Source organism: Spodoptera frugiperda, chromosome 24 (assembly GCF_023101765.2).
Source record: "Spodoptera frugiperda isolate SF20-4 chromosome 24, AGI-APGP_CSIRO_Sfru_2.0, whole genome shotgun sequence".
Classification (NCBI taxonomy): domain Eukaryota; kingdom Metazoa; phylum Arthropoda; class Insecta; order Lepidoptera; family Noctuidae; genus Spodoptera; species Spodoptera frugiperda.
Window position 1 is genome coordinate 493,229 of NC_064235.1, and position 17,077 is coordinate 510,305.

Sequence of the window (17,077 nt, forward strand, 5' to 3'; positions counted from 1 at the left end):
AACGTTGATTCAACGAATTTGTTGATTCACTACTATACTAGCTTCCGCCCGCGACTCCGTCCGCGCGGATGTCGGTCTTCGCGTGGAAGTTTTATTTCTCCATTTTGAGTAACTCAGACAATGACATCTTATAAATATCTATTGGACCCAAATACGGCGAGGCCCATAATAATTAAGGAGGTCCCTCCGAGAACCGTTATTTTTCATGTGATGCCTGAACATACAGACAGACAGACAAAAAAAAATAATCACATATTTGGGTTTGGTATCGATCCAGTAAAACACAACAGAATTAACCCTTATACAGATTTATTATATGTATAGATGTATAGTCTACCTACTGTTAACCGCCTTCATCGATACTAGACCAGCTTCTGCCACTGGCTTCGTCTGCGTTCCCGTGGGATAAAAAACCTGTGTCATTCCAGACCATAATCTACCCGTATCACAAAGCCCCTAGAAAATAGGTACATACATACATACATATCGTCACGCCTTTAATCCCCGAAGGGGTAGGCAGAGGTGCACATTATGGCACGTAATGCCACTGTACAATGTACACTCACTTTTCACAATTTATGTTGTAAGTTCCATGTAATACGGGGTGAGCCAATTGCTATATACCGGGCACATTTCCAGACTCCGTGCTACCACTGAGATTTTTTTTCGAAAATCCGAAAAAGTCCTAGTAATACTTCGCTCGACCCGGGAATCGATCTCGAGACCCCTTGCCTGGCAGTCGCACTTGCAACCACTCGGCCAACGAGGCAGTCTAGTCCCCTAGAAAATCATTTTGTATTTCAAAGTAAATCAACACATTTTTGTGCACTCGGTAATTAGAACCGACGACGTAAAACAAAGCTTGCGTTGTGTTTCGTTGTGTGAGTAAGGTTACCGGAGGCCCAATTCCCCCCTTCCCAATTCCCGATTTTCCAACAACCCTAAAATTTCTAACCCCCAAAAGGCCGGCAACGCCTTTTACGCCTTTGGTATTTCAATAGTCTCCATGGGCGGCGATTGCTTACCATCAGGCGATCCGTCTGCTCGTTTACCGGCTTATACCATAAAAAATACATTATACAGTTAAAGTGATATAAAATACTTCACATTGTGTAATTTCATATATTTGACAAACAAAAGTACATACATAACCTCACGCCTGTCTCCCATGGGGGTAGGCAGAGACAATGGAACGCCAATTGCCACGGTTCTTACACACTTCTTTCGCTTCATCAACAGTCATCAGTACTTTTGTTTTCTTTTCAGATATCCCGGGTAGGGCAAAGAATTACTGGGCTTTTTTCAGCTTTTCGAAATTTTTTCAGTAGTAGCACGGAGTCTGGAATTGTGTCCAGCATATAGCAATAGGCTCACTCCCTATTACATGGGACTTATAACACAAATGGTGAAAAGTAGGTGTACATTGTGTAGCGGCATTACGTGCCGTAATGTGCACCTCTGCCTACCCCTTCGAGGATAAAAGGCGTGATGTGGTGTGTGTGGTCAAGTGGTGGCTGGCTGGCGTAGGCATAGGTACTTCAGTTGTACTTTATAAGGCCACACACACACATTGGCCAGGCATTCAGTTTGCAACAGTTACATCGAGCAGTCACCTGCAATAACCATCGTTTAATTTCACAAATTAAAAAATAAAAACGATGAATTCTATCATAAGAAACCCGGTGAGTCCATTTTTCCACATAATTTTAGTTATTTTATGAATTTTCAAAGTCAAAGCATTTATATTTTCTACTTATTTATTACTTCATTCTATTGCTTATTTCAATTTATCCTCAATAGGGATGATGACGGGGTATGAAAATTAAACATCTATTTAGTCCGTCAGTTAGGTAATGAAACAATATTAGACACGTATTTTTTTATTTTGTCATACAAGATTACAATACTTACTTAGATCTCACTCGACCAACGAGACAATACACAATTATTATTTATCAAATGTTTGCATAAACTGTATTATACACTTGTCATGCTTCTTCTTTCTATCTCGCATTATGTGTGAGAGAGAAATGCTTCGGCACTGCTGGGCCGGCTCGACCGCAGTGCTACCACGGCCGAGCAGTACACCGACGTGAAACAACGCTTGCGTTGTCTTTCGTTGTATGAGTGAGATTACCGGAAGCCCAATCGCCCCTCTTCCCAATCCCCAATTCCTAAACAACCCTTAAATTCCTAACCCCCAAAAGGCCGGCAACGCACTTGTAACGCCTCTGGTCTTTCAAGTGTCCATGGGCGGCGGCGATTGCTTACCATCAGGTGGTCCTTTTTTTTTTTTTTTTTTAAATGGGACAAGCCCGCCACAACCTCCCATACCGCTGCAACTCCTGTAAGCCAGGATCTACAGTAGATACAAACATGAAAACACCGGAACACTGAAGTCCGGCGCGTCCCAGGGAAATGAATGACTGTCTTGGATCCCGCAACGAAACAAATCAGAAGATGTTATTAGAGGAGAAGAAAAGAAAACGATAGTTTCCACTTCCCTCGGTAAATTTAATGCAGGAGACAGGATGACTTAAGCCTTAAGGCACAAAAGAGACTGCACAACTGGGAGAAGCCCAGTCGCCAAGCACCACGGAAATTTTACTTAAAACTAAAATATTAAATGCTAATACTAAATGGGTCCTATGCGTGAGCTGTTATACTTGCTTCCAATAATAGGTATGGCAAAAACGCCTAAACGCACGGAAATTTGCTCGAGACTCCACAAGGTCCGTGTAATAAACTACACCTGATGAAACAATTAAATTATCCAACATAGTGTCACGCTCAGATTGCCAGAGACCACACTCCCAGAGTATGTGATGGGCGGATTGCTCATGTTGCAACTCCGCTGTCGAACATTGGCACCATGGTGAATCAACGAGTTTAAATGAGAACAATTTGCTTTTAAAGTTGCCATGGCCAGTATTACGTGCCGTACCATCAGGTGGTCCGTCCGACCGATACATTTTTGTATGGTGTAACGACTTATACCATAAAAAATGTACTTGTTATATCCTTCCAGGCTTTACCGACTTCCCCCATAATTCCCGGAGGTATGTTCCCTGGTCGCAGGGTAAGAGTGAAGGGTAGCACTCCTCTTGGAGCCAGGAGGTAAGTTTCTTTTTAAGATTTTAAAACTAATGTATAGATATTGCTATCGTGGTGGCCGGCAGGTTAAGGCACCCACATGAGGGTGAGAGTTCGAAACCTGGCAACCAATCTGACTTGTTCCGACTTATATGTACTTTCTAAGATTACTTAGACACCACTGACAAACGGTGAAGGAAAATGTCGTGAGGAAACCTGAGTTTATAATTTCTAATTATAAGTTTGAAATCGCCAACCCGCATTGAACAAGCGTGGTGGTTAATGCTCAAATTTTCTTCGTGTGAGAAGAGGCTTTTGGTCAGCAGTAGACACTTATAGGCTATTGATGTTATAAATGATAAATGATATTTATTTTTGCAAATCGGATACAAGATAACACTTTTACACGCCAATCTCTTAAATAACTAGATGATGCCGGCATTTGCTATCGGACTATTCTGAGAAGAAATGCCGAAACAAACTCAGAGGCCATAGTCTCTTTTAAAGTCCAGACAAATCAAATAAAGATGTGAGAGAACCGTGCAAGTTGATTCTGTAGTGGTCTTTTGAGGAAAGAACCACAACAGTATGAGCGGACCTGTTCAGATGGCAGCACGCATGTGTCAGTTTACAATCAGCTCAGCTGACGGCTGTTGCTGCATGATCCGACGAACAATATCAACCAAAAGAACATTTGGGTAGGCCTCGCAAATGCTCAAACTGTGACAATGTGTTTCATTGTGGTGAAGATATATTAACGCCACAATTTTGTCTCCAGGTTCGGCATAGACTTCCAGAATAACAACGACATCGCGTTTCATTTCAACCCTCGCTTCACGAGTAACACCATCGTGCGAAACCATTACGTTGGAGGGTCCTGGGGTTCGGAGGAGGAGGGCGGAGGGCTACCACTGATACCTGGAACAACATTTAATATCCTTTTCATTTGTCTTTATGATCGTTTTAAGGTAAGCTGTTATCAGTAGTAGCACGGGGTCTGGAATTGTGCCCAGTATATGGCAATAGGCTCACCCCTTATTACATGGGACTTAGGGCAAGTGACCCGGTTGTGGCCATCGACCCCTTTGTGGCCACTTGGGCCTTCAAATATTTATAACTAAGGCATGGACAAATAAATTACTCTGTGATGTACAGTATTTAAAATATTGAATATTGGAGACACTGATACCGTTGGCAGCTTTGATGTGTCAAACTTCACTTCGATGCAATAAGTCATTCTTTTTAGTTGAGGGTGAAATTGTTAAGATCTTAACAAAAAGGCTAAGGCGAGCGGGTGAGGATTTGGTTTTTATTTTTTTAATCTTTGCTTATTGTTTGGATGTTTATGTTAATACTACATGAAGAATATATTGTCTAAGTGGAACTAAAGTTATTTTGTCGCCATATGTTTCTGAAGTGGGATTATTAGAAGGTGGCCACTAATGGAGACAAAATTATGAATTTTTCCATCTTTGGCCACACGGCTGGCCAAAACTTTTGTACATAGACGCCCCACTTCTAGTCATTTATCGTAATTTATTATTATTTTTTCTTGGCTTTACATATCAACAAATACATATTTTTCATTTTCAGAGATGCAATAAATTGCCTTCACGCAAAGGGAGGTCAGTTTACTTTGCAGCTTTTACCAACGTCATATAAATGTTGATCTCTTTATTTGTAAGTTAAATTCAAGTGAAGTAATGACATTTCATATTTTCCAGACTAAATGAAAACCATTGTTTCTAAAATGTCAAATTTAATTAATAAATTTTGATTACTTTTATTGTATTTATTGATGGCCAGAACTGGCACATGACCGTGGCCAGAAATGGCACGAATCTGGCCAAAAATGGCACAAACTCCCTTTTTTTCTTTTTTATACAGTTATTTTTCTATTGGACGTTCTTTAAAAAAAGGGTTTTCTTAGACAAGATTAATACATGTTAAATGACTTTTTACAAGAAATACGTTCGTGATAACAAAAACTATAAGTTAAGAAAGCCTCAAAGTCGACAAAATTCTTAAAGTGGCCACAACCGGGTCACTTACTAACATAAATGGTGAAAAGGTGTACATTGTATAGTGGCATTACGTGCCGTAATGTGCACCTCTGCCTACCCCTTCGGGGATAAAAAGGCGTGAAGTTGGAACGTGAAGCTTTTTTACGATATAAGCCAGTAAACGAGTAGACGGATCACTTGATGGTAAGCAATCGCCGCCGCTCATGGGCACCTGAAACACCAGAAGCGTTACATGTATGTTGCCGGCCTTTTGGGGGTTAGGAATTTAATTAAGGAATTTAAGGGTTGTTGGAGAAATCGGGAATTGGGAAGATAAGGAAGGGGGGTAATTAGGCGTTTAACGGCTTATACCACACAAAATATAACTCCTCTGATTTTCACAATCTAATCTCATAATCTCCCACCAGGTATACATAGATGGAAGACATTTCTGCGACTTCTTCCACCGCGTCCCGTTCCATAGGATCACCCATTTAACTGTGGGGCAGGATGTCGCCATAGAGTCGATTGAGTTCGGGGGAGCCCCATAACCGGTGGATTACATTGTAAGTATTTTTATGACAACTTGATTCCCCCTAGTCCTTTCCATCATCGAACCACAAGACAATCGGCGAGGCGTCACCGCTTCATGGTAGATATCCCACCCACTCACACGAAGCGCTTCGCTTCAAGCTTCCTTGTGCGAACTGCTAGGGAGTGGAACTCCTTGCCGGAGTCTGTGTTTCCTGATGGGTATAACCTGGGTGTCTTCAAAGCCCGAGTGAATAGGTTGCTTATGGGCAGACGTGCTCCACCGTAGGCCGCATCATCACTTACCATCACGTGAGATAGCGGCCAAACGTCGACCCTTTAAATGTAAAAAAAACCTTATGATAAGCAACCACCCGGAGCTGCGGACTGCCTCGCGGGTTACCGGGGCTCCGGCTCGAAAAGCAGGAGTAGGAACGGGGGTAGAATAGAGCTCATTGAAACTGTTTAATACAACCTGTTAAATCTGTCTTGTTTCATCCTTAACAAGCAAACGCTGCTGAACAAGTCTGCGGTAAGTACTTTATGTATAACTTAGGGTCCTCAGTATCTCCGCCTTCTGCGAGGCAGTCATACTAGCTAAGGAGGAGGCGGGGCGCGTGAACGAACCTCCTCACGCCCCTGCCGCCGCGAGAGACAGACCGGACGTCGGGGATCGCGCGACGAACTCCGGCCACCGTAAGTGCGGGTCTTCGGACGGCGAGCAAGGGTAGCTCGCCGCCCGACCAAAACCAGACCCATGCGTACAGTGCGTTGTGTACCGCGCGCACCTCAAAGAGCCATCAGACCACCACAGATGGGGCCCAGTAGGGCTGATGCCTGATCCGGAGTTGCGGACTACCTAGCGGGTTTACCGAGGCTCCGGCTTGAAAAGCAGGAGTAGGAACGGGGTGGTTTTTAGTCAATCTTCGGTGGTGATATAAAAATTATCATTTTTTTTTCTTTTTCAGGCCCTTCCTGGCGACGAAGACATGACTAAAAGCTTTTAAAACTTATAAGTTTAAATTAAAAAATGTTTAAAATATTTTCTGTAAATTAACTTCTTTCTGTACTTAATGATGCTTGATTATATTAAAGTTATGTAAAAGTGTGTGTGTGTGTTTGTTTGTCCGTCTTTCACGGTAAAGCGGAGCGATGGTAAAGCAAAAAAAGCCCAGTAGTACTTTGCACGACCTGGGAATCGAACCCGAGACCCCTTGTCCGGCAGTCGCACTTGCGGCCACTCGACCAACGAGGAAGTCTTGATAATAATAATTATGTATTGTCTCATTGGTCGAGTTCTTTTTCTTCTCCTCTAATAACATCTTCTGATTTATTTCGTTGCGGGATCCAAGACAGTCATTCATTTCCCTGGGACGTTGGACTTCAGTGTTCCGGTGTTTGCATGGTTGTATCTACTGTAGATCCTGGTGTACAGGAGTTGCAGCGGTATGGGAGGTTGTGGCGGACTTGTCCCATAAAAAAAATGTCTCATTGGTCGAGTGGTCGCAAGTGCGACTGCCGGAGTCTCGTCTCAGCCGCATAGCCTATTATTTTTATGGTATAAGCCGGTAAACGAGCAGTCGGATCACCTGATGGTAAGCAATCGCCGCCGCCCATGGACACTTGAAACACCAGAGGCGTTACAAGTGCGTTGGCCTTTTGGGGGTTAGGAATTTAAGTGTTTTTTTTTTATGAAACACGCCGGTAAACGAGCAATCGGACCACCTGATGGTAAGCAATAGCCGCCGCCCATAGACACCCGAAACACCAGAGGCGTTACAAGTGCGTTGGCCTTTTGGGGGTTAGGAATTTAAGTGTTGTTGGGGAATTGGGCCTCCGGTAATCTCACTCACACAACGAAACAACGTAATTGACGTAATTTTTTATATGAAGATCTATAGTTGAATTAAAGGGATGGAAAGTAACACAGGTTACTTTTTATCAAAGTCAAAATCAATGTCAAAAGCATTTATTTCAATTAAATCATATATTTTTATAATAACTATAGTGAGACATACTAAATTAACTAAAAATCACGGTTTATTCACATATATTAATGGAGAAAAGCTCTACTAGTTACGAGTCACAGAGGGACTCTTCATCATGAGCAGACATCATCACCACACTTGGTAATGTAAATGGTGATTAACGTAAATGTAACAATTTCTATAAAGACCGTTAACTTTGGTGTCTGTCATGTTGGTTTTGAGGTTTTTCAGTGGTAATATTAATCACCACACTTGTTAATATAAGTGGTGATTAACGGAAATATAACAATATCTACAAAGGCCGTCCACTTTAATGCCGGTCATGCTTTTTGAGGGTTTTCAGTGATAATTATTAATCACCACTCTTGGTCATGTCTTAATCACTTCGCAAGAAGGAGATTCTACTTGAAGATATTCAGTCGGGGCCATCACAGCTTCTGTAACAAATAGAAAATTAAATCAATTACAAATGACACTTCTGCCTTCTGCTTCGGGGATTAAAGAATTGATTGTATGACCTGATTTTATAATTCTTACTGCCTCGTTGGTCGAGTGGTCGCAAGTGCGACTGCCGGACAAGGTGTCTCAATAAATATTGGGCATTTTTTAGATTTTTCGAAAATTTCTCAGTAGTAGCACGGAGTCTGGAATTGTGCCCAGTATATTATGGCAATAGGCTCAACCCCTATTACATGGGACATAAGTCGCATGGGGACGCCTTCACGCCTTTTATCCCCGAAGGGGTAAGCAGAGGTGCACATTACGACACGTAATGCCACTGTACAATGTACACACACTTTTTACCATTTGTGTTATAAGTCCCATGTAATAGGGGGTGAGCCTATTGCCATATACTGGACACAATTCCAGACTCCGTGATACTACTGAGAAATTTTTCGCAAATCCGAAAAAAGCCCAGCAATACTTTGCCCGACCTAAAGTCAAAGTCAAAGCATTTATTTCAATTAATCCTAAATTAGGCACTTTTGAAACGTCAAATTGAATTGTCTGTCAGTCTGTCCGTTAGTGAAGCTAGGCGCTCGTTCCAAAGTGTAGCTTCGAATGGAGAAGAATGAACAAGAAGTTTATGAAACGCGCCGGTTATTGAGCAGACGTATTACCTGATGGTAAGCAATCGCCGCCGCCCACACACTTGAACCACCAGAGGCGTTACAAATGCGTTGCCGGCTTTTTGGGAGTTAGGAATTTAAGGGTTGTTGTTCGGGAATCGGGGATGCTGAAGATTGGAAAGGGGGGAATTGGGCCTCCGGTAACCTCGATCACACAACGCAAACGTTGTTTCACGTCGGTTTTCTGCTCGGCCGTGGTATCACTCCGGTCGAGCCGGCCCAGCAGTGCCGAAGCATGGCTCTCCCACTTGCAACCACTCGACCAACGAGGCAGTCAGTCCATTTACCTGCGTCTGGTTTTAACACACTTGACGGGCAGCTGCAGGTGTCTCTGTATGCCATGCACGTTGGCCAAGTGCTTCTTCACCGACGCTGGGCGCTTGTAGCTGAAACACGGTAAATAATACGAGTATATTTAACAAGCGGTGGCCAACTAAACAATGTAACCAAGTATGGTATTGTGAACCTAATTGAATAAGAGTCCTCTAGTTGCTCTATTTGCTCGTTCCAAAGTGTAGATTCCTATGGAGAAGAACGAGCAAGAAACTCCATAGGTTACTCTTTTTCAATCAGATTCACAATACAATACTTGGTTACATTGTTTCGATTGCTTCAACTATGTGAGAATAATGTAATCAGTTCTTTATGTTCTCAAATTGAATTAACTGGTCTGGGATACGAAATTTCTTTACTATTGTTATCTTCAAACACAACACTACCTCCCATTAGAGCAGTGGCAAATACTATTAGAACACCTTATACATGACTGCCTCGTTGGTCGAGTGGTAGCAAGTGCGACTAGGGGGTTCGATTCCCTGGTCGGGCTATTACATGGGACATAAGTCCCACAAATGGTGGAAAGTGGGTGTACATTGTATAGCGGCATTGCATGCCGTAATGTGCACCTCTGCCTACCCCTTCAGAGATAAAAGGGGGGACTATGTAACTTATACATGGTATGGTATGGACTATCACCCAAAGTCCAGCAGTGGACCGTCACAGGTCGGGTTATTGATGATGACGATGCATAGGCGTAGCCAGGGGGTGGGGTGGTATGGGGGTTCAAACCCTCCTCGAAAAGTTAAGATAAAATCTGTTTATTACATATGTGTTACATAAATTGTTTTTTTTTCATGAATGAAGGAAGTTCATGAAGGAATGATTTTATTGTAACTTTCGTGAGACATACTAAATTAATTATTATGTTATCGGCTTACTCACGTACTGTTTCATGTGTCGCGAAATGCTGCTCATGAATATGAGCCTCTAGCATGGCTTGAAACTAGTCGAGTTCCTCGTCAAAACAGTACGTGAGTAAGCCGATAACATAATAATTAATTCATGAAGGAAGTTTTGTTCGTTTTACTTTCTTGAACCCCTCCCGATACTAAAACCTGGCTACGCCTATGTGACGATGTATACTCACGTCTCCGGACACAGGTAGCAGTGGTACGTGTAGAGGAGGTAGTGCACCCTGTTCTGATGGCTCGTCAGCTCCGAGCGGCTGCGGAACATGGCGGGGCATCTGTCGCACTGCAACATGATGAGAGGACCTAATTATGGGGCTTTGGGCGCTTTTTCCAATCCCCAATTCCAAAGAGTTGTTTCGTGCGGGAATCAAACCCGCTACACGTTGCAGGGCAACCTGTTGCCCAGCCACCGCGCGAACCGTGCTGTCGATCATACATATGAATAAAATTAGAATGTCTTTTTTTTGAGGGTGGGAAATCGTCCAATGACTTCTGCCACCTTGGGCAAGGCGGGAAGGAGTGTCAGACTCTTACTGACTAAAAACCACCCCATTCCTTTTCTTGTATTGAAACCACCCCGTTCCTTTTCTTGTATTGAAACCACCCCGTTCCTTTTCTTGAAACACCAGAGGCGTTACAAGTAACGCCTCTGGTGTTTCAAGTGTCCATAGGCGGCGGCGATTGCTTACCATCAGGTGATACGTATGCTGGCTTACCGGCGTGTTCAATAAAAAAAAAGATTGCTCTGTGCCAAATATGTGCCAGAGCCGTAGCAATTGGTAGTCCATTGTCTCTGCCTACCCCCATGGGAGACAGGCGTGAAGTTATGCAAATATGTATGTAGACGTGCTATGCTACGTTGCTGTGGATGCGTTTGGCTTCCACCAATCATATTCATTGGGACACGTAGCGTAGCACTGGTGGAAACGAACTCGGCTAAGCTATATTTTGGCTTCCCTACTATCGGCAATCGCATACAGTACCCTCAACGGATCTTGGCAGGTGTAAACTACGTGCAGAAGGCTGCGCAATAAGTATTTTTTAGAACCAAATGGTGTCATGAGGCGAGGTGCGGGGGGCGGCGATCTAGGCTAGAGATTGACCATTTCTAAATACAATTGACCCTTTACAGTTATTGCGCAGCCTTCTGCGCATAATTCAGACCTGCCAAAATCCGTTGAGAGTACTGTACTCGAGCTGCGCATCTTCCTCACGCAGCTACATAGCCTTGAGAAGTCCAAATAAGTATTACCTGCAGGTTCCTAACTCCAAAATGCCTCCTCATGTGCTGCGCTATGTTGGCCCGCATCCTGAACGAGTCGCCGCACACGTCACACACGTACGGCCTCTCCCCTGTGTGGGCTGCGCGCGTGTGATTCTGAAATGATGATATTATATGATTCAAAGTGCCTTCCCGGTCTATTTGATATAAATAATTTTGACTTTGACGTTGATTTTGACTTTGCCGACATAATAAAGATATTTTTTAACTGCCGAGCAAGGAGTGTCGGGTTCGATTTCCGGGTCGGGCTGCGGTCTACGTAGCGGGCTTAAAGAAGCAGGTAGTGTTTAGTCAGTAAGAGTCTGACACTCCCTCTCACCTCGCCGAAGACGTTGCATGATTCCCCCCTTTTTTGAGGGGGGAAAATCATCCAATAACTTCTCCCGCTTTGGCCGAGGCGAGAAATACTGTCAGACTCTTACTGACTAAAAACCACCCCGTTCCTTCTCCTACTTTTCGAGCCGAAGCCCCGGTAAACCCTAAGTAGGTAGTCCGCAGCTGCCCCCCCCCCCCCCTAGGTACTACAAACTGACCTGTAACTGTAAAGGATCAACAGCTCTGTAGCTACACTTGGCGCACGCGAGCCTCTTCCTCCTGCCGTGCATGCGCTGCTGGTGGTACCGCATGTGGCTCGGGTTCACGAACTTCTTGCCGCATTCCTGGAAGACGACGTGTAATTTTTAGGGGGTATGTATAATGTAAAGTAGTATTGGAAACCTAAAAATGGGAAGTGTAAGCATATAAAAAATCCTTATAAAAATTTTTGAATCATCCAATTTACCTAGGAACGCACACAATCGCAGACCCGATAAGTGTGGGAGAGCCATGCTTTGGCACTGCTGAGCCTGCTCGACCGGAGTGATACCACGGCCTCACAGAAAACCGACGTGAATCAACTTGCGTTGTGTGAGTGAGGTTGCACCGGAGGCCCAATTCCCCCAGTTACCAATCCCCGATTCTCCAACAACCCTTCAATTCCCAACCCCAAAAGGCCGGCGACGCACTTATAACGCCTCTGGTGTTTCGAGTGTCCATGGGCGGCGGTGATTGCTTACCATCAGGTGATACGTCTGCTCGTTTACCGGCTTATACTATAAAAAAGAACGTATATGTTACTTACTTCACAAGCATTCTCTGGTTCGAAGTGTGTTTTAGCGTGACATTTAAAGTTCTGGACGTTGCGCAGGACTTTGTTACACAAGGTGCACTTCAAGGGGCCGCTGGTGTCGTAAGGTATGGCTGCTAGAGACAGCAGCTTGGCATCTTGCTCCTGGAGTAGGGGAGAGAAAGATACATGTCATTAAGTCTTTGACTGCCAATAGAAAACTGTTGAAGGCAAATCCTCCGCTAACGTCGGTCACCGGTGACCACTACGGCGTTCAATGTGTTAAGTCTTTGACTGCCAACAGAAAACTGTTGAAGGCAAATCCTCCGCTAACGTCGGTCACCGGTGACCACCACGGCGTTCAATGTGTTAAACATCAACAGCCTATAAGTGGTCACTGCTGAATAAAAGTGTATTCTCACACGGAGAAGGTTTGAGCACTTTTTTTTAAAGGGGCAAGATCATTCAATGTCTTCTCTCGCCTTGGGTGAGACGAGAGGGAGTGTCAGACTCTTACTGACTAAACACCACTCTGTTCCTACTTCTGCCATTCGAGCCGGATACCCGGTAAACCCGCTGGGTAGTCCGCAGTTCCGGATCAGGTATCAACACTACTGAGCCTCATCTGAAGGTTTGAGCATTAAGGTGCTTTTCCACCAGAAATGTGCTATGTAGCTATGCTAAGAAGATGTAATAGCTAAGCTGTGAAACTATGTGACCGTTTCCACTGATACTAAGCTATGTAGCTGTGCGAGGAAGATGTATTGATACTTGAGAACACATTGATAGCACACATCCATAGCATGCATCCATATCACATATTTTTCCATATAAAAATCTAAGTGGGGAGAACCATGCTTCGGCACTGCTGTGTCGGCTCGACCGGAGTGATACCACGGCCTCACAGAAAACCGACGTGAAACAACGCTTGCGTTGTGAGAGTGAGGTTACCGGAGGCCCAATTCCCCCCCTTTCCAATCTTCCCAATCCCCGATTCCTGAACAACAACCCTTAAATTCCTAACCCCAAAAAGCCGGCACTTGTAACGCCTCTGGTGTTTCAAGTGTTCATGGGCGGCGGTGATTGCTTACCATCAGATGATTTGTCTGCAGGTATACGATGTGTTCCATATAAAAAATATGGCTTAGCTGACTTCGTTTCCATCAGTGCTAAGCTATGTGTACCAATTAATATAACTGGTAGAAGCCACAAGCATCCACAGCAACGTAAAGCAGGTAGAAAAGCATCCTTAATCACCACATTTGGCTTTAAAATACATTATTAGAAATTATAAACCCAAGTTTCATGGTAATGATTAGTTTCAAATTGCCAATACACCCTCCAAACAACTGTGGTGATTAATGCTCATCCCTTCTCCGTGTCAGAAGAAACCTTTTCCCCAAAACTGAGACAGTTATAAGCTGATAATGATAATTAATTTAAATCCTAAAATTACCTACCTTACTCTGCTGTTTTCTATTCTCTCTTTCCAAAAGCTCTTTCTCTTTCAAATCCCAATAATTAATTTTATTAATCTCTTTTTTCTCTGTTTTTATTACATTCTTAAACTCCTGGTCCAAACTGTCGCTGGATTCATAGTCTTCTATACGGGCTGTGACCTCTTTATCACTGTTTATAGACTCTAAATCATCTATTAAGAAATGGTCCGTGAAGTCAGAATCGTTACTCGATTCAAAATCTTCAATTCTCACGGAAAATTCAGCTTTTGCGGTATCAAACCTCTTTTTCGTAACCTTCTTACTCTGTTTTGAGTCATCCTGTGGTATAGATATAATATTTTTTTCTACATCTTTTGTTATGATTTCATTTTTAATTGGTTCCAATTCTATTTTAATTTCTTTTAATGATTTCTTTAATATTTCTTCGGATTTTAAGCTTTGTTCTCTCAGTTTTAATGCTCCATTGAAAAGATTTAAGCAGGTATCACATATTAATTGAGACAAGCCATCGTTTGGGTCTATCTGTAGATAAAAATATATTTAAGAAAAATAATATTTCTAAGTAACTATATTTAGACTGCCTTGTTGGTCGAGTGGTTTAAAAGTGCCACTGCAGGACAAGGGGTCTTGGATTAGATTCCCGGATTAGGCTAAGAACATCTAGGATTTTTCGAAAAAAAAAATTTGTACTCGCACGGAGTCTGGAATTTAGGCAGTATATGGCAAAAGTCTAACCCCTATTACATGGGACTTAAAACACAAATGGTGAAAAGTGGGTGTACATTGTATAGTGGCATTACGTGTCATAATGTGTACCTCTTCCTACCCCTTCGGGGATAAAAGGCGTGACGATACATATATAAAGAAAAATTATATTTGAAAGGATATTTAGAAATAAAGCGCCCTGTATTTAATTTTAACTATAGCACTTGTCCTTGTAAAATATTATCGTATCTTTGAAAATAATTGTTATTTTCTGTTATCATTTAAAAAACTGATAATTTTACCTTTATTCCGCAAATTAAATGTAGTTGTTCAATCCGTATATTCACAAGATTGTGATCAGGAAATAATTGTTTTAGATCGCTTTTAGATAAACACGTTCTACACAATGTCATTTCTATTAAATATATTAAGTTTTAATTTACAATAATGAATATTATGATACAATCACTAATAAAACAAAATAATAAAAATTCGCAAATAATACTAACTAAACTTATCGTTTAAAAGATCGTTATCAATTTATTTCTCTGCTATCAAAAGTTGTTAATTAAATTTATCTTTCGGCTGTGTTTTGATGATTTTATCACTAATACCTATTTAGTTTAGAAAATTGGACTGAAATTATTAATCTTACGTTTTCATCTGTTATTAATTATTTGAATTTACATTAAAATATCTTCAAAGATTATAACTATCTTCATAAATAAACCTTCATTTTGACGTTTGTAGGGTGGCTAGGAAATTATACAATATTCCTCGTAAATAAAAGAAATTAATGATTTCAACGATAATTCGGATTCAAACAATTATTTTTAGTTATTATTAATTAAGAAACCACATACTTCTCATTCCAAATCAGATTATAGAATTTTGTACGTATTTTCGTTTCGTAATTACTAGGTAATTTTCCCCTAACTAGAGTAAATGTAATCTGAAGCTTACAACACTGTACTTACTAGTGATGTCCAATCGATTTTACAAGTTTTACAAAAAGTCATTATTTCAGCCGACTGCAACTAAAAGATGGTTATGCGAATGGACCGCACCGAGTAACGTGACAATCAAAAAGCTACATAATGATTACAAGAATAATTGTCTATTTTTTCCACATTAGATTAGTTGATTAACTTTTTGATTGGACATCCGGTTACTCTTTTTACGCTCGCGCGGCAAAACGACGGCATTATATATAATTTAATCAAGATGTAACTGAAAATGTTGGCAATCATTCTTCGTTGTTTATGACACAATTACTCTGCCAATCGTGGACCAGTTTTTCATAACCATAATTAAAATTCTAATCTTTTTATTTATCAGTAACATAAACAACATATTAGATACAACAAAACAACCAAAATTCATATTATCATTCTAATCTTTTTAAATAAGTAATGATTCTAATTCTTATTGTTTATTTTAATCTTATCAAAATCCTTATTGTATGTAGATCGTAGTTCTAAATTATTTCATCTACTTACGAACAAGTAATCTGTCTTTTTGTTTTAAAAAACACTGAATGAATTAATTGAAATAAATGGTGGTGTTAATATTGTGAATAAAGTACATAACTTTAAGCTTAAATAAAATATAGACTAAATAATAATAAGAACTAAATATTTACAACTTCAAAAAAAATTAATAACTAATTAGATATTATATTTTTATAATAACTGTCGTGAAACATACTATTTAAAAAAAATCACGTACCTATATTAATGGAAAAAAGCCCAGTTTCGAGTCACAAAGGGACTCTTCATCATTAATAGCGTGCTCAGACGCGGCGACTTTGCGAGTAGACCTTTTCTCCATGAATTTACTTGAGTTAACTGTGATTTTTAGTTCATTTAATTTGGTAGGTTATTCCTATCGAAATCTATACTATTATATTTATTAAGCCTTTAACTGCCATCAGAAAACTATTTTATTTTATTTATTTTATTTTATTTATTGTTATAAGGCACGTCAACAGAATAAACACCAACATTTAAGGTAAATCCTCCACTAACGTAGCTCACCAGAGACCTATGTGACCTAACATGTTAATTAATGTGAATGTAAGTTAAATTGATCAGAATCGCTTAAAAAGCTAGGTCTATAATCATACATTTTGGTTCAGATTGTTTCTATGAAGTAGCAATAGAGAGAATGATACCGTTAGTATAGAAATAACGGCATATATTTATTCATAGAAAACTGGACTTCCTATTATAGGTTTATCTTTGCCTATTTATTTATAACTTAGTGTATTTGTGTTGAAAACTGTATAATCAGATTTATAGGCATATTTCCTTTAAATTCCGCGTAAAATACAGTCTAATATAAACATAAAGATTTATTTTATTGCGTCGATAATATTTCCAATAAACTTTACTACTTAGGTGATAACACTTTTAAACAATTTCTAATTCACACATGTTTAACACCGACCTATTTCCTGTTCGCACACAATTACAATAAGTAATTTTATCTAACCGTGCTTGCAAATCAACGTATTAATCTATACGACATA

General features: G+C 40.9%; 3 protein-coding genes and 1 pseudogene across 4 annotated transcripts in view; 3 read left to right on the forward strand and 1 right to left on the reverse strand.

Annotated features, from left to right (window-relative positions):
• Positions 1-17,077, forward strand: part of LOC126912223 (uncharacterized) — a 148,324-nt pseudogene that overhangs the window by 106,406 nt on the left and 24,841 nt on the right.
• LOC118278865 (galectin-5-like) overlaps positions 1-17,077 on the forward strand; it is a 107,480-nt gene that overhangs the window by 11,722 nt on the left and 78,681 nt on the right. The window lies entirely within an intron of this gene.
• On the forward strand, positions 1,518-6,735 carry LOC118278868 (galectin-4). Its single transcript, XM_050703809.1, has 5 exons — positions 1,518-1,682; positions 3,029-3,117; positions 3,872-4,061; positions 5,525-5,662; positions 6,596-6,735. Exons 1-4 carry the CDS (start codon positions 1,659-1,661, stop codon positions 5,645-5,647), a joined length of 426 nt encoding a protein of 141 aa, XP_050559766.1. The 5' UTR covers positions 1,518-1,658; the 3' UTR covers positions 5,648-5,662; positions 6,596-6,735.
• LOC118278378 (zinc finger protein 37-like) lies at positions 7,613-15,837 on the reverse strand. Of its 2 annotated transcripts, XM_050703670.1 has the most exons (8): positions 14,850-15,538; positions 13,843-14,364; positions 12,398-12,547; positions 11,811-11,936; positions 11,248-11,373; positions 10,172-10,278; positions 9,033-9,131; positions 7,614-8,052 (listed from the first exon to the last, which is right to left on the reverse strand). In XM_050703670.1, exons 1-8 carry the CDS (start codon positions 14,958-14,960, stop codon positions 8,031-8,033), a joined length of 1,263 nt encoding a protein of 420 aa, XP_050559627.1. In that variant the 5' UTR covers positions 14,961-15,538; the 3' UTR covers positions 7,614-8,030. The 2 variants fall into 2 exon arrangements, with proteins under 2 accessions (XP_050559628.1, XP_050559627.1); XM_050703671.1 differs by lacking the exon at positions 10,172-10,278 and having other exon boundaries at positions 7,613-8,052; positions 14,850-15,837.

Excerpts from the sequence above, each read along its gene's own strand:
- LOC118278868 (XM_050703809.1), top strand. The coding sequence starts at position 1,659 with ATGAATTCTATCATAAGAAACCCG. Across the intron at positions 1,683-3,028 it reads ATTCTATCATAAGAAACCCG|GCTTTACCGACTTCCCCCAT; the intron begins GTGAGTCCATTT and ends ATATCCTTCCAG. Across the intron at positions 4,062-5,524 it reads GTCTTTATGATCGTTTTAAG|GTATACATAGATGGAAGACA; the intron begins GTAAGCTGTTAT and ends ATCTCCCACCAG.
- LOC118278378 (XM_050703670.1), bottom strand. The coding sequence starts at position 14,960 with ATGACATTGTGTAGAACGTGTTTATCTAAAAGCGATCTAAAACAATTA. Across the intron at positions 12,548-13,842 it reads ATAGAAAACAGCAGAGTAAG|GAGCAAGATGCCAAGCTGCT; the intron begins GTAGGTAATTTT and ends CCCCTACTCCAG. Across the intron at positions 8,053-9,032 it reads TGTGTTAAAACCAGACGCAG|AAGCTGTGATGGCCCCGACT; the intron begins GTAAATGGACTG and ends TATTTGTTACAG.